Source organism: Chiloscyllium plagiosum, chromosome 9 (genome assembly GCF_004010195.1).
Source record: "Chiloscyllium plagiosum isolate BGI_BamShark_2017 chromosome 9, ASM401019v2, whole genome shotgun sequence".
NCBI classification, from domain to species: domain Eukaryota; kingdom Metazoa; phylum Chordata; class Chondrichthyes; order Orectolobiformes; family Hemiscylliidae; genus Chiloscyllium; species Chiloscyllium plagiosum.
Window position 1 is genome coordinate 10212009 of NC_057718.1, and position 25160 is coordinate 10237168.

At 43.4% G+C, this 25160-nt stretch overlaps 2 protein-coding genes across 3 annotated transcripts in view; one reads left to right on the forward strand and one right to left on the reverse strand.

Annotated features, from left to right (window-relative positions):
* arfgef3 (ARFGEF family member 3) overlaps window positions 1-25160 on the reverse strand; it is a 152313-nt gene that overhangs the window by 104495 nt on the left and 22658 nt on the right. For both annotated transcript variants that reach the window (XM_043695352.1, XM_043695353.1), the window contains exon 3: window positions 17677-17758. In XM_043695352.1, coding sequence (XP_043551287.1) covers window positions 17677-17758 — 82 coding nt within the window. The remainder of the gene's footprint in view (window positions 1-17676; window positions 17759-25160) is intronic.
* LOC122552604 (endonuclease domain-containing 1 protein-like) lies at window positions 2452-6956 on the forward strand. Its single transcript, XM_043695354.1, has 2 exons — window positions 2452-3017; window positions 5861-6956. The coding sequence occupies exons 1-2, from the start codon at window positions 2718-2720 to the stop codon at window positions 6506-6508; spliced, it is 948 nt and encodes a 315-aa protein (XP_043551289.1). The 5' UTR covers window positions 2452-2717; the 3' UTR covers window positions 6509-6956.

Genomic DNA, 25160 nt, shown 5'->3' on the forward strand with positions numbered 1-25160 from the left:
CTTTTATCTTAGCTTGCTGGACCAACTTTCCTCATTCCTGAAGAAGGGCTAATGCCCGAAACGTCGATTCTCCTGTTCCCTAGATGCTGCCTGACCTGCTGCGCTTTTCCAGCAACACATTTCCATCTCTGATCTCCAGCATCTGCAGACCTCACTTTCTCCTCAAACATATGAGTAGAAAGCAGGAGACAACAGCTTCGCTTCACTTGGAGGTCGCCACTGATGATGTTACCGAGCCAGATAATGAAACGTCTGGATATCAAACCTACAGCTCAGCAAGCAAACCTACACCCCCTGACTGTGTGGAGTTTGCACATTCTCCCCGTGTCTACGTGGGTTTCCTCCGGGTGCTCCGGTTTCCTCCCACAGTCCAAAGATGTGCAGATTAGGTGAACTGGCCATGCTAAATTGCCCGTAGTGTTAGGTGAAGGGGTAAATGTAGGGGTATGGATTGCACTTCGGCGGGGCGGTGTGGACTTGTTGGGCCGAAGTGCCTGTTTCCATACTAAGTAATCTGACCTAATCTAATCCATGGAACTAAGCTCAGAACCCATTGTAGCAGTTGGCAGATTTTGAATTTAATTAATAAATCAGGAACACAAAGATAGTCTATGAAACTATCATTGACTGTTGTAAAAACCCATCTGGTTCACTGAGGCCCTTTAGGGAAGGTAATCTGCCCTCCTTACCCTGTCTGGCCTATGTGTGACTTCAAATCTACAGCAATGGTGGTTGACTCTTAACTGCAGGTATTTACAATTTGTATTAAGGTGTTGGATAAGGAAAGCCAATATACTACAACCAGGTTTGCGGATCACACAAAAATAAGGGTTAAGATCACATTGTGAATGTTTTTGGGCCCCTTATCTAAGGAAAGATATACTAGTATATGGAAAGATATAATGGAGTGGAATCAGTACAGGACACAGGGTGTGAGGAACAGTAAGCTAAAAAGCAGTGGGAGTCAGTGAGAAATTTCTAATACAAAAGAAGACTCCACTGCTTAGACCAGTAGCCTGAGAATTCTTATACTGATTGGTAAATCGGTTTTCTGTTTCAAACATTTTGAAATTTGTTCCATCTTTGTCAATCACAAATCCACTTCCTCAGACAGCTTTCCATCCATCACACATTTTAATAATTTCTGGATTGCAAGTCCTAGAAAAACACTGGTGTATTGTTTCTTTTGAGGTACAAGGCATGATAGTGATTCGACCTAACCACAAATTGCTTTGATCATTCAGGCAGTCTGTATTTCCAATTTCTCTTCCCCTTTTGGTTACAAGTGAAAATATCCAACCCCAATAACAAACTGAACGAGCCCCACAAACATCCTCCAGTAACTGTAACCACAGCATGTCAATTTGTCAATTTCCCAAAACCAACTAAATCTCTGTGTTTATCCAATGTCTTAACAAAGACAGTTTCTCAAGAGCTCGACTGACCTCATACATGAGAGGAATTACAAGACCAAAGAGACTGAGGCAGTCACATGCACCTCCAACCGTCAGTAAGGGAGACCTTAATGATTAGCCATCAGTGGATAATATTCAGCAAGAGAAACAATGACTGGTCCAGTATCTGAGGTGCTGTTTTCAAGAGGAAACCTTGATCAGAAGACAATGCAATGAGGCCCAACTTAGGGCCAGCAGAGATCAAAATGAAAGTGTCTTGTGATATGTGTGTGAGTGAAGTGATGGGGGCAGCACAGAGCAGACATTACTTGCTATGAACTTGCTCTGTACATCCAGTGGCCAGTTATGCAGAGTTGGATTTAACTCACTACAGCTTCTGTGCTCTGTAAAACTGGCCCGAAGCTGCCTTAATCCTGTTTAACTGAGTAAAACTCTAGCTGAAATAATTGGCATGAGGAGAGGTAAATATAAAGAACTTGCATTTATATAGCACCTATCAGAATGTCTCAAATCTTTTCAGAATGAATCATGGTGTGATGTCTGCTACCAATAATGAGATAGATTCACAGTTAATTTGTACTTCAATACTGATTGAGGAATAAATATTAGCCACGACACCAGACAGAACATTTCCTCGGGTCTTTGAAGAGTACCACAGGATCTATTACACACATCTAGGAGAGGCACAATGGCCTCAGTTTAGCATCTGATCTGAAAGACAGCACCCTGGACAGTGCAGCACTCTCTTAGTGTCACTTTGTTTCAGAATCCCAAGCCTCTGGAGTGGGACTTGAACCCATGACCTGGTGACTTGGTGATGAGGATGTTACCCACCGAACCAGCAATAATTCTTTAAATATATTGATCTATTGCTTAATGGTCTTTAATGTAGCCTTGGAGAAGCTGTAACTAACTATATATCACCTCTGCACTGATACTCAAGAGTACAGTAACCCTGGGTGTATATGATTCACAGCGAAAGGGGAAGAGAAACTCCATCGCAGGGTTAACAGTTTTCATCAGAGTCTGCAGATTATCACAAGGAAATATAAGGGGAAATTACAAAAGTAGAAACAGAAACCAACATCTCTCCAGTTAAAAGGGGAGAGAGGAGCACAGTCTGAGGAACACAAAATCTAAATTCCATTGGACATTGCTCTGAAGACACCTTCAAAATTGAGATTTTCAGACTGAGAGTCTGATTGTAAAAATCAGCAAAACTAGAACAGGAGAAAGAGGATTCAATCAGCTGATTGCAGGCTATTGAACCAGGAGAGGAATAGCAATCTGCAGAGGCTGGACATGGGGACAGGGAGGCTGCCGTTCTTCCTGCTGTTACCACTGCTGGTTCCTGGGGCAGTGCAAGGGGAGGTAATCCAGGATTTCAGCCAATGCGCCTGGTTCTTTCAGGGAAAGGTGCCACCACAGGGTTTCGACACTCAGAACCGCGTCAAAATCTGCCAGAGGTACAAGAACCATTACCACTTTGTAACCTTGTACCGCACCGAGCTGAGAAACCCCGTCTACTCGGCATACAGGTATCCCTGCACCATGGGCATTCAGGCAAAACAGAGACCCAGGCCATGGTTTTATGAGCCACAGGTAAGTGTTAGTAACTAGACTGTTCACTGTGTACCACAGACAGAACATCGCTTGGATACAAAAAGCCCTAAGCCTGATAAGCATCCAAATCGGTGGCATAATAGACAATGAAGAAGGTTTTCTAAGATTAAAATGGGATCTCGATAAATTGATTAAATGGGCTGAAAAATAACAGATGGAGTTTAATTTGGATAAATGTGAGGTATTGCATGTTGGTACAACAAACAAGGACAGGACTAATACAATTAATGGTAAGTTTCCTGGGGAGTGTTGTACAGAGGGACCTAAGGTGGCTAATTCTTTGAAGTTTGCGTCACATATAGACAGGGTGATTAAAAAGGCATTCAGCATGCTGGCCTTCATTGCTTAGTCCTTTGAGTATAGAAGTTCAGAAATCATGTTGAGGACATTGGTGAGGCCTCTACTGGAACACTGTGTCCAGTTCTGGTCACCCAGTTACAGGAACAATACTATTAAGCTGGAGAGGGTTCAGAAGAGATTTACCAGGATGTTGCCGGCTATTGAAGGTTTTAGCTATAAACAAAGGCTGGATAGGCCGGCTCATTTTTCACTGGAGCGTAGGAGGTTCAGAGGCAACCTTACAGAAGTTTATAAAATAATAAGGGGTATAAATAAATAATGTTAATAGTACTTGGCTTTTCCCTAGGACAGGGGATTTCAAAACTAGGGGGCACATGAGGGACAAACCTTTTACACAGAGGGTGGTTCGTGTGTGGAATGCAGTTCCTGAGGAATTGGTGGATATGTGTACAATTACAATGTTTAAAAGACATTTGGATAAGTACACGAATAGGAAATGTTTGGAGGGATATGGGTCAGGAGCAGGGAGATGGGACTAGTTTAGTTTGGGATTATGTTCGGCATGGATTGGCTGGACCAAAGCCTCTGTTTCGATGTCTTATGGGTCTAATCACAGGGCTCTCCAAGATTTCTCGATGTTGGGAGGATAAATTGGAATTGGGAATTCACAAATCCAGGCTTGATTTTGCAGACACTGAGCGGCCAAGTCGACTGCATTTTTTTTTTGAGAACAGCCCAAGCTTTGCTGATCTATCTGAAAAATGAAAATCAGATCCAAATGGAATCTGACTGATGGAAAATGAGCACAATACACTCAATCTGCTGGAGTGTCACAGGCTGGCCCAGAATTTATTACCCACCCTTAATTGCCCTTGAGAAGGTGGTGGTGAGCTGCCGTCTTGAAGCCCCATAGTTCAGGTGGTGGACAAACACCCACGGTGCTATTTGGGAAAGCGATCCAGGATTGTGACCCAGTGACACTGAAGGAATGGCGATTTATTTCCAAGGAAGGATGGTGTGTGGTTTTGAGAGGAATTTAAAGGTGATGGTGTGTTTCTATTTTAGTATCTCTTACGCTGTTTGATGTCAAATGTTCTGATTGTCCTCCTACCCTAGAGCCACATTCAAGGCACTAGATCAATGCAACTTGTTATCTGGTCTGTCTGTAATTAATTCCTGAAGAAGGGCTCATGCCCGAAAAGTCGATTCTCCTGCTCCTTGGATGCTGCCTGACCTGCTGTGCTTTTCCAACAACACATTTTCAGCTCTGATCTCCAGCATCTGCAGTCCTCACTTTCTCCTGTCTGTAATTAATGTCCTGCTGCATATTGCCAGCTATTATTGCAGACATGCTTGAATTGTTTACTCAGTTAAACTCATTAAAAGATATCTCATTCGCAAGTGTAAAAGAAAAATTCAAAATTAAAATGCACTCCCATTCTATCTACAATTTATTTTGTGGTGATGAGTAATTTCATTCTCGCAGTGTGATCTGTAAAGGAGGGCTATGTTTGTTGGTGTGAAGGAGATTTTTTTTAGCAATCTAGATGAAGGAACACAGGGAATTGTTGATAAGTTTACGGATGACACAATGACAGCTGGAGGGACAGTTCGTATTGAGCAAGCAGGGTGGTTCCGGAAGGACTTGGACAGGCTAGGAGAGTGACAGATGGAATACAGTGTGGGAATGTGTGAGGTTATGCACTTTGGTAGGAAGAATAGAGGCGCAGACTATTTTCTCAATGGGGAAAGGCTTTGGAAACATGAAGCACAAAGTGACTTGGGAAGTCTAGTTCAACATTCTCTTAAGGTTAACATGCAGGTTCAGTTGGCAATTAGGAAGGAAAATGCAACGTTCACATTCATTTCAAGAGGGCTAGAATACAAGAGCAGGGATGTACTGCTAAGACTATATAAGGCTTATACAGACCCCAGTTGGAATTTTGTGATCAGGTTTGAGCCCCATATCCAAGGAAGGATGTATTGGCATTGGAGACAGTCCAAAGGAGGTTTACAAGAATGATCCCAGGGATGGAAGGTTTGTCATATGAGGAGCGGTTGAGGACCCTGGGTATGAACTTGATGGAATTTAGAAGGATATGGGGGGATCTAATTGAAACTTATGCAATACTGAGAGGCCTAGATAGAGTGGGCATGGAGAAGATGTTTCCACTAGTAGGAGAGACACAACCTCAGAGTGAAGGGATAACCTTTTAGAACTGAGATGAGGAGGAATTTCTTTAGTCAGAAGGTGGTGAATCTGTGGAACTCATTGCTGCAGAGGGCGGTGGAGGCCAAGTCACTGAGTGTCTTTAAGTGAAGAGATAGTTAGGTTCTTGATTAGTAAGGAGACCACAGGTTATGGAGAGAAAGCAGGATAATAGGGTTGAGAAACATATCAGCCAAAATAAATGGGAGGAAAGGCTTAAATGAGTTGAATGGCCTAATTCTGCTCCTATTTCTTATGGTTTTATGGTTAAATTCAGACAATGTCCTCATGTGTTATTTGTTGCGGATTTTAGATCGATGATCCACATGCCTCACCTGAAATGACCAGCAGCAACAATACCTCCAGTGACTCTCAGGCAGTGGATGCAGATTACAGTGGCTCAGGGTATGATCGAGGTCATCTATATCCCTATTCCTTTAATAGGAATGACAGTGCTACAGCCACCTGCACCCTCACCAATGCCGTCCCACAGAAGCACAAAGCCAACGTGAACTGGGCAAAGGAGGCAGAATATTTCGTCCTGACGTTGGCAAAGATTTGCCACAAATCCGGCCGCTCGGCCTACTTGGTGACGGGCTCAGCCAATTCCACCACCATCAAAATGAAGAACAAGGTGATGGTGCCTGGGGTAGCCTGGACTGCCCTTTGCTGCACTTCCTCACCAAGCCCAAATACTGATCCCTGTCTAAACAACCACGTGTGGTCAGAGGGACAGGATGTACCGAGGTACGATAAAGACTTCTCTGCTGCTTTCAAGAAAAGGATGTTGCCAGAACAGCCAGCAGTCAGACTGACAGTGAGGGAGCTGCAGAAGGAGCTGGGAGTGGGCACGATATTTGAGAGTTGCAGAGGTACAAGTGCAGATGATGAGGTGGAGACCTTCAAAGATGTGACCCTCCTGATTGAAGCAGTAATGTCTAACCAGAGGGGACTCAGTTAGGAAACGGTTGTCAGTCTTTGCAATAACATGCTGTCTCCTTTCAGCGATTGGGCTTCAGCGAATCTAGTGGCTGAGGTTTGCAAATTTGCTGCAAATTCTCACAGCCATGAAACTGCGATCTAAGGTGTGCAATTTTTAACATTCTATTTCACTGTTTGGATTTTTGAACAAGTGGCATGTGGGATTTGGATTGTGTTTATGAAGGAGGTTAATAATTAACTAGTACACATTTCTATAGCCACGGTGATTTATTTTATTTTAAAAGACAGTTATGAGGTAGGGACTGCCTGCAGCATAGGGTTTTGTTTTCATTCAGTGAGTGTTATCAGTGAACAAAATGAACAGTTGACTTTGGTTAGAAGAGGATTTGGAATTAGAACAAAGAAAATTTACAGCCCAGGAACAAGCCCTTCGGCCCACCAAGCCTGTGCCGATCCAAATGTACTATCTAAACCTATCGGTCAATTCCTAAGCATCTGTATCCCTCTGCTCCCCAACTACTCATGCATCTGTCCAGACGCATCTTAAATGAATCTACCGTGCCTGCCTCTACCACCTCTGCTGGCAACGCGTTCCAGACGCCCACCACCCTCTGTGTGAAGTACTTGCCGAGTGTATCCCCCTTAAACTTTCCACCTCTCACCTTGAAAACATGACCTTTCGTTATGGAAGCCTTCGCCCTAGGAAAAAGCTTATCTCTAACCACCCTGTCTATACCCTTCATGATTCCGTAAACCTCAAATCAGGTCCCCCCCATCTCCTTTTTTCTAAAGGAAATAAACCTAACCGACTCAACCTCTCTTCATAGCTAGCACCTTCCATACCAGGCAACACTCTCGTAAACCTTCTCTGCGCCCTCTCCAAAGCATGCATATCTTTTTGGTAGTGTGGCAACCAGAAATGTACACAGTATTCTAAATGTGGCAGAACCAACATCCTGTACAACGTTAACATGACTTGCCAGCTCTTATACTCAATACCCCGTCCAACGAAGGCAAGCTTACTATACACCTTCTTGACCATTCTATCCACTTGTGCAGCAACCTTCAGGGTATAATGGACCTGCACTCCCAGATCTTTCTGCCATCAATGTTTCCCAAGGCTCTTCCGTTCATTGTATAATTCGGTCTAGAATTAGTCTTGCCTAAATGCATCACCTCACATTTGTCTGGATTGAAAACCATCTGCCACTTTTTTGCCCAACTCTCCAGTCTGGATTTTATTTTTGGTTTAGGAACACACTCAGTTTGGAAAGCTTTTTGTTTTCAGTGTGCAGGAGTCCTGGCTAAAGCTGGGTATTTTAATCAGTTGCTCTTGAAGAAAGAAGTAAGGTTGGAATTGTTAAAAATAGGTTCCTTCAGTGTAAAGAGTTCTGTTTGAATGTTCCAGACCAGAAGTCTTTGGTTAGAACCCTGAAAGGAATATTGGAGTAGAGAAAATCTACAATCGTATGAATAATCATTGAAGAGGCTAGCAGATTCTGAAGACCAGTTAAGACAAATCCTATAGAAGTGATACCAGGGAATAATTCCTTTCTGTATGAGTACTGTAAAGGGGTGCTGGGGATTAATAAGATTGTATTCTACTGCGTGTTTTGAAACAATAAACTTCTGTTATATGTCAATAGGTTGGTTTATTCTATTTTCATTTCTTTTGCATAATAAAGTTCTGCCTTATTGTTAAAACTACATCTATAGCATTGTGTGTTTGTCTAGATAAAAAGAATGATCAATCAAGCCAGATTTTAGCCTAGGCCTGATCTATCCGCTAATAACATTAGCTGAGACCACAACAATATTTTAGTCTGTTAGTCTCATGAACAGTTATACTGAATAAAGATAATATCATTAGTGTCACATTGTTAAACACATAACTCAGAATGTGAACTGTCACTATTCTTACAATTTCATAATGTGTCACAGTCTGTCATTCATAGGACACAGAGTAAGAGCAGGCCATTCAGCCCCTCAAGCCTGCTATGTGAGTCAATGCATTCATGCATTCTGAACGTTAACTCTACTTACTCACTTGGTTCCATCCCCCAGAATACTCCTACCAATCAAAAAGCTAGCAATCGCGGTTTTCAAATTTGCAACTGAACCTCAGCCTCAACAGTTTTTTGTTGGAGGGAGTTCCAGATTTTTGCTCGCCACTGTGGGGTGCTGTGTTTCCTGACATCACCTGTCAACAGCCTGGCTTAAATTTTAAGGTGTTCTCCAAGTTCTAGAGACCCCCACCCAACACCAGAGCAAGTAATTTATCAATATCTACCCATTCTAGCAGATCATGGTTTGCAATGCAGAATGATGTCAGTAGTGTGGGCTCAATTCCATGCTCTGGTTACCATGAAGGAGTCTCCTTCACAATCTCTTCCCTTATCTGAGGATTGGTAACCCTCTGGTTAAACCATCACCCATCATCTCTCTCTAATGAGAGATACCCCTATGGTCTACTGGAACTATGTCAACTTTTACCTTAGCAGATGCTTTAATCATCTCAAACAGCATAACTACACCATTTCCTCATCTTCTCCTACAAATGTAAGTCTACCTCATGTCATTTTTCCGCATCATATAAATCTTTCTGCCTCTATTAAACCTATTCCGTGCTGCCTCCAAGATTAGTATTTCTTTCCTGAGACTTGGTGCCCAGAATAAAAAATTTGGCTCTGGGCACATCTCTATGTAACCACAACATGACTTCCACTCCATTACACTGTAGGCTCCTTGAGATAAAGTTTATCACTCTGTTATAGAACTGCAGAGGTCCATTTGGCCTATGATGTCTTTGCAAGCTCTCGGAAACAGCAACTCACCCAGTTTCACACTCACACCCTTTCCCCATAGCCATGAAAATATTTTGCCTGCGGGTAATGAGTAAATTCCTTTTTGAAAGCCATGATTGAATTGACCTCCAACACAAAGAGGACTGGGTGAGGTAACAGGCCTTGCATCACCGAGAGAAGCAGGCAAGGTGAGGCAGGGAGTACAAAAGGAGGTTGACGTTCGGATGGAATTAGAAATTAAAATTGCAATTAAGTGTACCTGGAAAGCAGAGGGAACACAGATGAGATAATAAAGAACTGTGTTTGGCAAGGTTGAGGGCAGAGAAAGGGCATGTTGGATTATGATATAACAGCTATGATTGGAACCTGGCTAGACCTGGTCAGGATTGGCAGCTCAACATTCCCAGTCACAAGATTTTAAGATGAGATAAAGAAAGGGACAGAAGAAGATGGGGGTTGCAATATCAAGCAAGCAATCAGCAAGGAAGGATGATATCTTGCAAAGATCATCAAATTAGGTCAGATGGGTCGAAGTAATAAACACAAAAGGGACAAACACGTTGTTAAATGTGTACAATAGACCCCCAACAATGAGGGGGAGATAGAGGTAACACAGTGGCTCAGTAGTTAGCACCGCTACCTCATGGTGACAGGGATCCGGATTTGATTCCACCCTTGGATGACTGCTTGTACAGAGTTTGCACATGCTCTGTGTTTGTGCGAGTTTCCTCCCATAGTCCAAAGATGTGCAGGTTAGCAGGATTGGTCATGCTAAATTGCCCATAGTGTCTGGGGAGATGTGGGTTAGCCATGGGAAATGCTGGGTTATAGGGTAGGGGAATGTGATGCTCTTCAGAGGATTGGTGTTTATTTGATGGGCCAAATGGCCGGCTTCCACACTGTAGGGATTCTAAGTGGATCAAACAGGTAATATGTTTCAGAGCAGTGTAGGAAAAATAAGGCAATAATCATGGGAGATTTGAACTACTAAGATAATAACTGGAATATTTTTAATGCACAATGTATGAAAGGAGTGAAATTCTTAAAATTGCACAGAGGATAAATTTTTCAGCCATGGTATAGAAAACCTAATAATGGAGGGAGCAGACCTGTACCCAATATTCAGAAATGAGCCCTGGCAATTAATAGGTGTATCAGTAAGGGAGCATCTTGGAGATAGTGACCATAATTTAGATTTAGGACAGTTATGGAAAACGTCAAGGATGGGTCAGAAATAAAAGCTTGAAAGGGGGGAAAAAAGGCTAATTTTACCAGGACAAGATGCAATGCTACCTGGGTGGACTAGGGGCAGCTATTTGCAGATAAAATGTCAGAGCACTTGGAGTCAGTCAAGGAAGAGATAGGGAAAGTTCAAGGAAAACATGTTCCCAGAAAGGCAAAGTGTGGGACCAAAACCACAGAACCCTGGATTTCCTGGGACGTAAAGAGTAGGATTAAGAAGAAAAAAAATAGAAGATTATGCAGATATTGAAGGCACAATGAAGTAACATGTCCAGAGAAATATAAAAAGGAAAGGGAGACCTTTAAAAGGAAGATAGGAAAGCAAAAAAAAAGTGCATGAGAAACATTGCCAGGAAGAGTAAAGAAAAGCTTGTATGAATTTTTTTTAGAAACATATAAAGAGTAACAGACTACCTAGGGAAAGTGTAGGATCCATGAGGGACCAAAGTGTGTGTGTGTGGACCTGGAAGATGTATCATGATCCTCAATTAAAACTTTGCACTGGTTTTCACAATAGAAAATGACGATGCAGGCATAGACATTGGCATAGGGGCCTGTGAAACATTAGAAGAAATGAACATGGAGAGAGCAAGAAGGTACTTGCAGGTTAAGCAGCCTTCAAAGTCGACAAATGTGCAGGGCACAGGAGAATAAAGGAGAATATTTTTCACTCAGACTGTGGGAGGAGTCTGGAAGTCATTGCCTGAAAGGGTGCAGTGAGCTGGAAAATGGGATCAGAGCAGTGAGATCTTTGTTGACCAGTATAGGCATAATGGGCTGAATGGCCTCGTTCAGTGTTGTAAACATCTATAAATCTATATACTGTCAGGCCATATATATTCCAGATCCTAACCACTCACCATGTAAAACATTTCTCCTCACCGTCACCTTTCATTCCTTTGTCAATCATCTTAAATCCATCAGCCCTGGTTCTCGAATCTTCCCCCAAGTGTAAAATCTGCTCAGTCTAGGCACACAGGAGATTTTCAATTCTCTGTTGTACCTGGCCTTTGGCTTTTAGTCATTTCTGAAATGGGACCTTTAAATCATATCAATTTCCTGCCAGTCCTTTCCAACATACTGAACGTTTTTCCTGTTATTCATTTGTCGACAGTTTTATCTCCCTCCTGACATTTCATGCTAAAATTCTTCCACATTATTGTTCAGTCACACTGTAACTAAACCCCAGGCAAGATGTCCATTCTGAAGATTATGAACCATTTCAGAATCCTAAGTGAATACTGCTCCCAAATTGCTTAATCCCTCAGCGGAGTTCTCTCCAATTAAGGGATCTTTTCGCTTGCTCACTTGGGGCCCCCATTCTCCACTAATCCACAATCCAAAATTGTACTGTTTGACAGACTAGATAGACTGGGGTTGCTTTATTTACAGCAGAGACAGCTGAGAGGGGATCTGACTGAGGTATACATGAAAGGCATGGAATCATGATCAGAGAATGTCTGTAGTACAGAAAGAGGTCACGTGTAGGAGGCTGAGGGGTGATCTTACAGAGGTTTATAAAATCATGAGGGGCATGGATAGGGTAAATTGAAAAGATTGTTTCCCTGGGGTAGGGGATCCCAAAACCAGACGGCATAGGCTTAAGGTGAGAGGGGAAATATTTAAAAGAGACCCAAGGGGCAACCTTTTCATGCAGAGGGTGGTGCATGGATGGAAAGAGCTGCCAGAGGTGGTGGTGGGGGCTGGTACAATTGCAACATTTAAACGTCATCTGGATGGGTATATGAATAGGAGGGGTTAACAAGGATATGAGCCAAATGCTAACAAATGAGACTACATTGTGATATATGGTCTGCATCTACAAGTTGGACGGAAGGGTCTGTTTCCATGCTGTACAGCTCTGACTCAGAGTGTACCGACCCTCCAAAATGCATCCCACCCAGACCCCTACCCTATCCCTGCAATCCTCCTGGCCAGCTCATCCCTGGATACCATGAGCAATTCAGCATGGCCAATCCACCCTAACCTGACATCTCTAGACTGTGGGAGGTAACTGCAGCACCCAGAGGATACCCCCTCAGTCACAGGAGAACACAGAACCCCACACCAATAGTCACCAGAAGTTGAAGTTGAACTCGGGTCCTTGGCGCTGTGAGACAGCAGTGTTAACCACTGTGGCGGTGAAAGGAAAAAACTTCTTCCCTTAATAGAGGGGTCAGTAACCAAAGTCCACAGTTTGAGGATAAGAAGTAAGAGGTTTTGGGGAGATTTAAGGAAACATTTTTACATCCAGTTGGTAGAAGTGGGAATTCTCAAGACATTTTAGATGAACACCCGAAATGGCGTAACAAGTAAAGCTATGGACCAAGTGCTGGAAGATGGGTTTAGAATAGATGGATGTTTGGTGACCAACACAGACACAATGGGCTGAAGGGCCTCTTTCTGTACTGTAAAAACACAACAATTCTGGTTTCCCAACACCTCCAAGGGCGATCCAATATTAAGAGAATCTATCTGCTCGTAATTCCAAAACCTTAAAAAAATCCCATTTCTTATTCAGGTAAATTGTCAAAGATTGCACTCCCATCTATATCAGAGTCATACAGAAGAGGTCATATTAGAAGGTATCTCTTTGTCATGTAACAAAATGTCTTTCAGCATTGCAAGTTTCACTTCCTTTTCGAGAGGACTCACTTCTATATGTCAACTGAACAGTCTGCTTGCTTCTCGCTGGGATATTTCCGACTGTCACTCTTGGTGTTAGATTGTCAAACCTTGGCTGGCTGACTTTTCCAAAGTTTAAACTAATCATGAAGGATGGCTTAATGACCCAGCCTCCTGTTTTAGGTTTGCTGGTATTAACAAGGGTATCAACACGCCAGAAGGTCTCCCTCCTTGAATTCCTCGTACCGATTATTTGTCAATGTCCACTTTTGCTTACCGTCATCTGCGTGTCCTTGCATTGGTTCCACAGAATCTCCAAGTTTTACCTCACAGCCAGTTCTGGAAGAAGACCTACATGTATTCTACGAATGGCCTCATCTTAGTTTCATCCATCTTAATGATGGGTAAATACACGCAATGCATTCACCCAACCTCGCATAGCCTTCTGCCCCGTGAACCATGGAGATGCTGTCTTGAACTGGCTCTGCTGTGATTGGAGGCCAACAAGGTTACAATTGTGTGAGTGACCCATTAAACTGGGAGAACCTAAACACTATCACAGACAGCCCTCTCATAATGGGAAGTGGGGAAAGCTAACTTCATAGAATCCCTACAGTGTGGAAACAGGTCATACGACTCAACAAGTACATACCAACCCTCTGAAGAGTAACCTATTCCCCTGCCCCTATTATTCTACATGTATCCCTGACTAATGCATCTAACCTTCACATCCCTGAACACTATGGGCAATGTAGCATGACCAATTCACCTAATCTGCACATCTTTGGATGGTGAGAGGAAATTGGAGTATCCAGAGGGGACCCACGCAGACACGGGGAGAATGTGTAACCTCCACACAGACAGATTAGATTATTTACAGTGTGGAAACAGGCCCTTCGGCCCAACAAGTCCACACCGACCCACCGAAGCGCACTTTACCTAACACTACGGGCAATTTAGCATGGCCAATTCACCTAACCTGCACATCTTTGGAGTGTGGGAGGAAACCGGAGCACCCGGAGGAAACCCACGCAGACAGGGGGAGTATGTGCAAACTCCACACAGTCAGTCGTCTGAGGCTGGAATTGAACCCGGGTCCCTGGTGCCATGAAGCAGCAGTGCGAACCACTGAGCTACCATGCTGGCCAACTTATTGGGAATCTGCTTTTTGGTCAATTTATAAGCTCTAGATTCTGGTCCATACCCTCCTCTCCTGTCAGTGATTGAGACCCATGAGGGGTTTGACCGAACGGGAGTTACAGAGCTTTTTTTTTAAACAGCACAGTAAGAAATGCAGATAAGTTTAAGCTATTCAGGAAGGTGCCCAACCTGCAGAACAATGAGTAGCTCAGTGCAAGAAATTGGACTGTTGAGAGTTGACAATGTAAGATTCATGACACACTTCACAATGGACAGGGTCCAGTGCTGGCATTGTTATCACACAGCAGTCAGTCAGTACTCCAGGAAAGGAAGATTAGACGCAGGACCGAAAACATAGCACTGTCTTGGAGGCGAGTACCCAGAAATGTCTCCTTTGTCAGAGATAACCTCCCAATGCCACTGAATGTTTAGGGGATGTAGTTTCTTGTTTTTTCAGTGGCAGGAGAAATAATGTATGTCCTTGCAGGTCATGTTAGTCCTTCCACATAAGAATATAAGAAACAGGAGTAGGCCTGCTCGGCTATTCCATAAGATCCTAACCGATTAGATGGTGGCCTTAACTCCACTTTGCCGACTCACGTATCAATCAGAAATCTGCCCGACCAATCCTGAAATTATTCAGTGACCCTCCCCTCCCATGATTATCTTGACCATTGACAGAGTTGGACAGAGTGGGGATGATTGTCTCACAGTCTCACTACGGGTACTGATCCAACTCAGTGAGTTAACAAGGTAGAGCATTGCACTGTTTTCACATTCTCTCCTCTCTCTCCCCAACCAGAAAGGGCTGATCGTAACAGCCCTTAACACAACTGTCTCATTTTGAGACAGAGGAAAATGTATTTTCTGATGGAAGGGACAATCATGGAAGGTTACTAAACCGGAATCAGTCACATAAGGAAGCCTCTGAGAGGGATCTCTTGAGGTTGCTTTCACTTCTTTGTGATTTGAAATGGTTTTTATCAAATTAAAGACAATATGAATTTATGATCTGCCTGTATTGCTCACAAACAAAGCTTTTCACTGTACTTAGTACACAAAACCACAATAAATCAAATCAAATATATTAAGCAATGCATTTATATTTGGACAGCTCATGGCTTTCATTCTATTGCAGGACTGTCGTGGTTTAATAGATTGGTTTAATTAATTGGTTCATACATTGCTGTTAGTTAATTTCTGATGTTATTACTTAACCATTACTATAGCTTGCATTGCATGCTGAAGTTTTATACCAGTGAGGTAAAAACAATGACTGCAGATGCTGGAAACCAGATTCTGGATTAGTGGTGCTGGAAGAGCACAGCAATTCAGGCAGCATCGAAGGAGCTTCGAAATCGACATTTCGGGCAAAAGCCCTCATACCAGTGAGATGTGCTTGACCGATAGATACAAATTTAATCTCTTAGTTAGATATTTGTTCTTTTGTGAACTAAATTCTGTCAATATGTATGCATTTCACTCACATTTTCATGAATGGTACGTGAAAAGTTCACCAACACCTGCTTGACCACTAACCATGGGAAACAGCTGTAGAAACTCGTAAAAATTAGCAGCACACATGATGCTCATAGAAACTGAGAATTAAGTTTGCACTTTTGTTTAGGAAGTGATACTGCGGGTTTAATTGCGTTTTTTGATACCTATTATATAAAATATGTAATTGCCTTTGTGGTCAATTACTTTGTCTAGCAGCAGAATCAGTCAAACGGTAACAGAATTCTTCACCTAGGAAACAAGTCCATCCCTCTGCAGAACGGTCAATGTTCAATCACAGTATTGACAATGCAACAAGCTGGGTCAGCAACAAGGCTGAAGGGAGGGACAGAACATAAATCTAATAAAATCATTTTTGATTTATTGACTAATCTGAGAGGGAGTGATAGCAGTGGGTTAGTCTGAGAGTGACAGTAGGAAGCAAACAGCACAAAGTATCATGCAACAAATGCAACAGCTCAACGTCAGACCTACTATTGCAGAGTCGCAGTCCATTGAGTGATTGAATTGGGGAGAGTCCACCCAGAGCTGCCTCCAAACAGTAGCCCCTGAATCACCACTGGTCAGACAGTTTGCATACCACTAGGGTAGGGTGTCCTGTCTTAGTAATGTATAAAATAATCAAGATAGTGACTGGCTTCTGTCCAGAATGTTTCAATGAGAACTACAGGCGAGGCATTAGGATTCCTAATTCCTCCAGTCCCCTCACTTGCTCTCAACCCATAGCCTTTGAACTTGCTGCTCTTTGCTCTTTTGGGTCCAGCCTTGACATTGTTATGAAACCTGCTGATGGGGGCAGGGGGGGATGTTGTTTTGGACTCAGCACTGTATTCAATAATTTCAGACTGTGCCCTCATTTTGTTTCCTTTTTGCAGGTTTTGGCTTTCCTCTTGTTTTTGTTTTCAGAAGATAAATCCTCATCACGCTGCCATTTACACCTCTTTAAATCCATCTTTTGTTTTTTTTTTAAAACTCAGCAGGTCTGGCAGCATCTGCGGAGAGAAACCAGCGTTAATGTTTCTGGTCTGGTGACCCTTCCTCAGTTGAGGGCCCAAAACGTTAACTTTGATTTCTCTCCGCAGATGCTGCCAGACCTGCTGAGCTTTTCCAGCAATTTCTGTTTTTGTTTCTGATTTACAGCACCTGCAGTTCTTTGTGTTTTTTGTTTGTAATTTGTCTCATTACTATTGTGCTTGGTTCCTCACCATTGAATCTTTGTCACTTAATCCCTCCGACCTTCTACCTGAGTCACAGACTTTCCCTTTTGGTTCTTTGTCGCACTTTCACTATTTGTGACATACTCAGAATCAAGTCTATCTCAAACAGCCATTGGATTGGAATCAACGAGTCTGCTTCTCTCTTCAGACAGGCTGCCTGACCACCTGAGTTTTTCCAGTATTTGCTGTTTTCATTGAATCACTACAGCATGGGAACAGGCCCTTCGGCCCTATAAGTCCATACCGACCCTCTGAAGAGTATCCCATCCAAACCCATTCCTTATTACTCTACATTTACCCCTAACCTACATATCCCTGAATACTATGGGCAATTTAGCCACACCAATTCACCTAACCTGCACATCTTTGGACTGTGGGAGGAAACCAGAGCACCTGGAGGAAACCCATGCAGACACAGGGAGAATGTGCAAACTCCACACAGACAGTCGTCCGAGGCAGGAATTGAACCTGGGTCCCAGGTGCTGTGTGGCAGCAGTGCTAACCACTGAGCCATCTGGCCGCTCTTCGTTACAAATTTTCAGTAACCAATGGCTTTGATTTTGTGTTCTTTACAATGTAGTTTTAAAACGTCTTCAGCAGAATGAATGACCTCCCTTTGAAGATGCAGTCTCATTACAAACCTGCATTCCAGCTAGTGCATGCTGGGCTAGTTTGACATTCTTCGATTCCAAAGCAAGTTTCAGAGGAGTAAGGCATCTCTCCCTAATTAGGAAGAAACAAGGTAAATAAGTCAAAATCTTTTCACAATCATGTTATAAACATAAAAATACAGAAAATAAGTGCAGAAGTAGGCTATTCAGCCCTTCAATAGGATATTAACTGATCATCTGACTCAGTACTGCTTTCTCCCCATACCCTTTGACCCTTAAGCCCCAAGAACAATATCTAATTGTTTCTTGAAAACTTTCAATGTTTTGGCCTCAACTGCTTTCTGTGGCGGAGAATTGCACAGACCCACTACTTTTTGGGTGAAGAACTTTCTCCTCATCCCAGTACTAAGTGGCCTACCCTTACATTGTGAACCCTAGATCTGGACTCTCAGGCACTGGGAATGTCCTTTCTGCATTTACCTTGTCTCATCCTGTTAGAATTTTAGAGATTTCTACAAGACTCCCCCCTCATTCTTCTAAACTGCAGTGAATATAGTCCTAACCAATTCTGTCTCTCTTCATATGTCAGTCCTGGCAAATCAGTCTGGCAAACCTTTGTTCAACTTCTTCCATCGCCAGAACAAACTTGCTCAGATAAGGAGATCAAAACTGCACACAATACTCCAGGTGTGGTCTCACCAAGATCTTTTACAATTGCAGCAATATATCCCTGCTCCTGTACTCGAATCCTCTCATTATGGAGAGAATGTACAACATACCATTTGTCTCCTTCACTGCCTGCTATTTTCAGTGTCAAGTACACAAGGCCACCCAAGTCTCATTGTACCTCCCCTTTTTCAAAACCATCACCATTCAGACAGTAATCTGCTTTCCTGTTTTTGCTCTCAAAGTAGATAACCTCTCATTTATCCACATTATACTGTGTCTGCTATGCATTTACCCACTCACTCAGCTTATCCAAATCACAGTGAAGCATCTCTGCATCCTCTTCAGAGCTCACCCTCCCACCCAGCTTTGTGTCACCTGCAAATTTGGAGATATTATATTTAGTTCCCTCATCTAAATCATTAATCTCTATCATGAATAGCTGATGTCCAAGTACTGATCCCTACACGGCCTCACTAGTCACTGGCTGCTATTTGGAAAATAACCCATTTATTCCAACTGTCTGCTTTCTGGTAGCCAACTAGTTCTCTATCCATGTCAGTACACTACCTCCCATTCCATGCACTTTAATTTTACATGCAAATCTCTTATTGACCTTAATAAATGCTTTCTGCAAGTCCAAGCAAACTACATCCACTGGCTCCCCCTTATCAACTCTGCTCATTAACACTCGCAAGAAATTCTGATATTTGTCAAGCATGATTTCCCTTTTGCAAATCCATGCTGACTCTGTCCAATCCTGTCATTGTTTCCCAAGTGCACAGCCGTTAAATCTTTTACAATGGACCAATGCCAGGCTAACCAGTCCATAATTCTCTGTTTCTCTCTACCTCCTGGTTTAAATAGTGGGGTTACATTAGCTATCCTCCAATTCATAAGACCATAAGATATAGAAGCTGAATTAGGCCATTCAGCCCATTCAGTCTGCTCCATCATTCAATGATGGCTGATATATTTCTTAATCTCCTTCTTCTGCCTTCTCCCCATAACTACCGATCCCCTTACAAGTCAAGAACCTATCTATCTCTGGCTTAAAGTCACTCAATGACTTGGCCTCCACAGCCCCCTGTGGAAATAGGTTCCAAAGATTCACCACCCTCTGGCTGAAGAAATTCCTCCTCATCTCGGTTTCAAAAGGCCATCCCATCTCTTCACTTGGAGGCTGTGCCCTCGGGTCCTAGTCTCTCCTACTTGTGGAAACATCTTCTCCACGTCCATTCTATCCAGGTCTCTCAGTATTCTGTAAGTTTCAATAATATCCCTCCTCTTATTATTCTAAACTCGATTGAGAACAGACCCAGAGTACTCAACCAATCCTCATCTGACAATCCTTCATCCCCAGGATCATTCTTATAAACCTCCTCTGGACACCCTCTAAGGCTGGCACATCCTTTCTTACATACAGAGCCCAAAACCGCTCATAATATTCCAAATGTTGTCTGACCAGAGCCTTAAACAGCTTCAGTCGCACATCTCTGCTCTTGCATTCTCTTGCAATGAATGCTAACATTGCATTTGCCTTCCTAAATGCCAGCTGAACTTGTATGTTAACCTTAAGAGGACCTTGAACTAGAACTCCCATGTTCCTTTATACTTCAGATTTCCGAAGCCTTTCACCATTGAGAAATAGTTATGCCTCTATTCTTCCTACCAATGTGTACCCTGTTCACTCTTGTCCAGTCTGATTTCCATCTACCACTTCTTTGCCCACTCTCCTAGCCTATGAAAGTTCTTTTGCAACCTCCCACCTCCTTTGTGGGCGGCACGGTGGCACAGTGGTTAGCACTGCTGCCTCACAGCGCCTGAGACCCGGGTTCAATTCCCGCCTCAGGCGACTAACTGTGTGGAGTCTGCACGTTCTCCCCGTGTCTGCGTGGGTTTCCTCCGGGTGCTCCGGTTTCCTCACACAGTCCAAAGATGTGCAGGTCAGGTGAATTGGCCATGCTAAATTGCCCGTAGTGTTAGGTAAGGGGTAAATGTAGGGGTATGGGTGGGTTGCGCTTCGGCGGGTCGGTGTGGACTTGTTGGGCCGAAGGGCCTGTTTCCACACTGTAATGTAATGTAATCTAATCTAATCATAATCAACACTACCTGTCCCTCCACCTATTTCGTGTCACCTGCAATCTTAGCAACAATGCCCTCAGTTCCTTCGTCCAGATTGTTAATGTGTGATGTGAATATTTGTGGTCGCAACACTGACCCCTGCAAAACTGCGTTAGTCCTGGGCTGCCATCTTAAGAAAGACCCTTTAATTCCTACCTTCTGTCAGCTAGCCAATCGTCCATCCATGCCAGTAGAGTCATATAGTCATAGAGATGTACAGCATGGAAAGAGACCCTTCAGTCCAACTCGTCCATGCCGACCAGATATCCTAACCCAATTTGTCCCACCTGCCAGCACCCGGCCCATATCCCTCCAAACCCTTCCTATTCATATACCCATCCAAATGCCTCATAAAATGTTGCAACTGTACCAGCCTCCACCATATCATCTGGCAGCTCATTCCATACACGTACCACTCTCTGCGTGAAAAAGTTACCCCTTAGTTCTCTTTTATAACCTTCCTCTCTCGCCCTAAACCTATGCCCTCTAGTTCTGGACTCCCCCATTCGAGGAAAAAGACTTTGTCTATCTATCCTATCCATGCCCCTCATAATTTTGTAAACCTCTATAAAGGTCACCCCTCAGCCTCCGACACTCTAGGGAAAACAGCCCCAAGCCTATTCAGCCACTCCCTGTAGCTCAAATCCTCCAACCCTGGCAACATCCTTGTAAATCTTTTCTGAACCCTTTCAAGTTTCACAACATCTTTCCAATAGGAAGGAGTCCAGAATTGCACACAATATTCCAAAAGTGGCCTAACCAATGTCCTGTACAGCCTCAACATGACCTCCCAACTCCTGTACTCAATACTCTGACCAATAAAGGAAAGCATACCAAACGCCTTCTTCACTTTCCTATCTACCTGCGACTCCATTATCAAGGGGCTATGAACCTGCACTCCAAGGTCTCTTTGTTCAGCAACACTCCCTAGGACCTTACCATTAAGTGTATAAGTCCTGCTAAGATTTGCTTTCCCAAAATGCTGCACAGTACTTTGCCCCGAACATCATGGGCTCTTATCTTATTTAGCAGCCTCCTGTGCAGCACCTCGTCAGGGGTCTTTTGGAAATCTAAATAGATGGCATCCACTGGTTTTCCTTTGTCTAACAGATTTGTGAGGCATGATCTACCCATGATGAAGCTGTGCTGACTCAGCCCTACTTTACCATGCACTTCCTAGTATTCTACAATTTCATCATTAAGTATGGGCTCTAAAATCTCACCAATCACCAAGGTCAGGCTAACATGTCTAATTTCCTGCCTTCTGCCTCCCATCTTTCTTAAACAGGGGCGTTACATTAACCATTTTCCAGACCTCAGGAGCCTCCCTGACTCCAGCGATTCCTAAAAGATTTCCACCAAACCCTCCCCAATATCTTCAGTTATTTTCTTCAGAACAGTAGGGTGTAGTCCATCTGGTCTGGGTGATGTACCCACCTTCTTCTTAATGATGGCCACTACACTCTGCCCCTGACTCTTGAAGTTCTGGTTTGCTGCTAATGTCTTGCACTGTGAAAAGTGACGTAAAGTACCTATTCAGTTCCTCCCCATTTCTTAGTTCTCGATTACTACTTCCCCAGCCTCATTTTCCAGCGGTCCAATGTCCACTCTTGCCTCTCTCTTACCTTTTGGAAATCCAAGAAACTTGTAGAGGTATTGTTATGCTTTCTTGACAGTATTGTCAATGTGGGTAGATGAGAACAGATTGGTGGTGGTCATCACACCTAGGAATTTAACGCTCTCAACCATAATACAGTTACATCTGATTTCAGTTTCTCCCTCTCAAAGTGGACGGTGGATTCTGTCATATTGTGATCGCCAGCCCCTCAAGATTCCTTCACCTTTAGCTCCCTTATCAAGTCTGCCACATCAAGTCCAGAACTGGGCGGCACGGTGGCACAGTGGTTAGCACTGCTGCCTCGCAGCGCCAGAGACCCGGGTTCAATTCCCGACTCAGGCGACTGACTGTGTGGAGTTTGCACGTTCTCCCCGTGTCTGCGTGGGTTTCCTCCGGGGGCTCCGGTTTCCTCCCACAGTCCAAAGATGTGCAAGTCAGGTGAATTGGCCATGCTAAATTGCCCGTAGTGTTAGGTAAAGGGGTAAATGTAGGGGTATGGGTGGGTTACGCTTCGGCGGGTCGGTGTGGACTTGTTGGGCCGAAGGGCCTGTTTCCACACTGTAAGTAATCTAATCTAATCTAATCTAAACTGCCTTTTCCCTAGAAGGCTCTACCACAAGCTGATCTAAACAAAAACCCATCTCATGGACATTTCACAAATTCCTTTTCTTGGGATCCACTACCAGCCTGATTTTCTCAGTCGAGGAGAAAGTGAGGACTGCAGATGCTGGAGATCAGAGCTGAAAGTGTGTTGCTGGAAAAGCGCAGCAGGTCAGGCAGCATCCAAGGAACAGGAGAATTGACGTTTCGGGCATAAGCCTTTCTTCTGAAGAAGGGCTTATGCCCGAAACGTCGATTCTCCTGTTTCTTGGATGCTGCCTGACCTGCTGCGCTTTTCTAGCAACACATTTTCAGCTCTGATTTTCTCAGTCCACCTGTACACTGAAGTCTCCCATGATTATTGTAATAGTGCCTTTCTTACATGCCTTTTCTATCTCCAGATTTATTTGCTGCCCTACATCCTGACTATTACTAGAAGGCCTACACATAACTCCCATCGGGATCTTTTCTCCTTTACTGTTCCTTAACTCTACCCATAAAGATCTATGCCTTCCAACTCTACATCACTTCTTGCTATCAATTTAATTTTGTTTCTAACTAATAAGGTAACCCCGCTTCCTCTCCCCAAATCCCTGTCCTCTCAATAGGAAGTGTATCTTTGGATATTTATTTCCCAGCTTTGATCCCTTTGCAACCACGTCTCTGTGACACCCACAATATCGTGCCTGCCAATTTTAAATTGCGCTACAAGCCCATTTACCTTGCATTTAAGTACAAACCCATCTGTTCTGCATAGACGCCTTCCTTCTCATAGTTGTCCCCTTATCTGCTAGGCCTGAAATTAGCCTCTAGGAACTATTCCAGAGTCTACAGAATTTTGAAAGATGATCACCAATGCATCCACTATTTCCAGAGCCCCTCCTTTTTGTCCTCTGGGATGTGGATTAATGGGCTCTGGGCTATTATCGGCTTTCAAGCCAATCAGTTTTCCCAACACCATTTCGCTCATTTCGTCCCTCTCATCTGGACCCCGCACTTGCCAACATTTTTTGGGATATTGTTAGCGTTCTCCTTTGTGAAGACAAAACTAAAATATATAATTAATTGTCCTGCCATCTCTTTGTTTCCCATTTTAACGTCAGTTTATGACACTGAGGGATCTGCATTAGTCTTAAGCAATACAGCACGGAAACAGACCCTTCAGTTCAACCAGTCCATGCTGACCATGTTCCCAATCTAAACTAGTCCCACCTGCCTGTGCTTGGCCCATATCCCTCTGAACATTTCTCATTCATGAACATACCCAAATGTCTTTTAAATGTTGTAACTGTACCTGCTTCCACCACTACCTCTGGAATTTCATTCCACACACAAACCACTCTTTCTGTAGAAATGTTGCCCCTCATGTCCTTTTTATATCCTTCTCCACCAAATTTAAAACTTATCCCCTAGTTTTGAGCTGTGCCACCCTAGGGAAAAGGCACATGTCAAATCTTTTTGTATTCTCCATAAAAGGCTATCTGCATTTAGGTTGTGCTTTTCTCTACCTTGGGAAGATTCAGCTTTACGTCTGGTATGTAATTGCTGCTGGGATGGAGGAAATGTCATTGTCAACCAGTAAACTATATGCATTATTTGAATCTAAGATAATGGTCAAGCAGAAATCAAGACACATAGCTTATCTTTATGGAGAGAGTTTATTCACTTGCTAAGTCTCACAGCTATCACAGAATTGCCCAGTGTTCCAGCTACCACTATTTATGTGGGTATTTTCCTAAACAACATATTCAGAGATGCTATTACACACCTGTGCCCACAGACAGAACTTGAACTCTGGCTCTCCTGGTCTAGAGGTAGGGATACTACCACTGCATGACAAGAGCTTCAATGCTATTTATATGTGACAATTTTCTCATCAATCTGTTCATAGACATTATGACAGAACTCTGGAACAGGTGTGATTTGAACCCAGGCCTCCTGGCTCAGAGGTAGGGACACGACCACTATGCCGCAAGACCATAAGACATAGGAGATGAAATTAGATCATTCTGCCCATTGAGTCTGCTCCGCCATTCAATCATGGCTGATACGTTTCTCAACCACATTCTCCCAGTAACCCTTGATCCCCCTGACAATCAAGAACCTATCTATCCCAGTCTTAAATATACTCAATGACCTGGCATCCACAGCCTTCTATGGCAATGATTTCCATAGTGTCACCACTCTCTGGTTGAAGACATTTCTCATTATCTCCATTCTGAAAAGGTCTTCCCTTTACTCTAAGGCTGTGCCTCTGATCCTAGTCTTTCCTTTCAATGGAAACATCTTCCCAACATCCACTCTGTTCAGGCTATTCAGTATTCTAAAGAGTGTGTGTGAGTTGTGTGTTAAAAGACAGTTAATGCCCATCACCATGCTCTCCCAACCATAACCACGCATTAACAAACATTAATGTGATTTGCAAACAGTCAACAACCAACCAAATAATCTCTTTTGGTTGTGTAATAGATATTGGCCAGTTCATCAGAGAGAGCTCCCCCTGATC

Bases quoted from the DNA above. Each gene is read 5' to 3' on its own strand.
- LOC122552604 (XM_043695354.1), top strand. From the start codon at position 2,718: ATGGGGACAGGGAGGCTGCCGTTCTTCCTGCTGTTACCACTGCTGGTT. The intron at 3,018-5,860 runs GTAAGTGTTAGT...TGCGGATTTTAG, and splicing joins CATGGTTTTATGAGCCACAG to ATCGATGATCCACATGCCTC.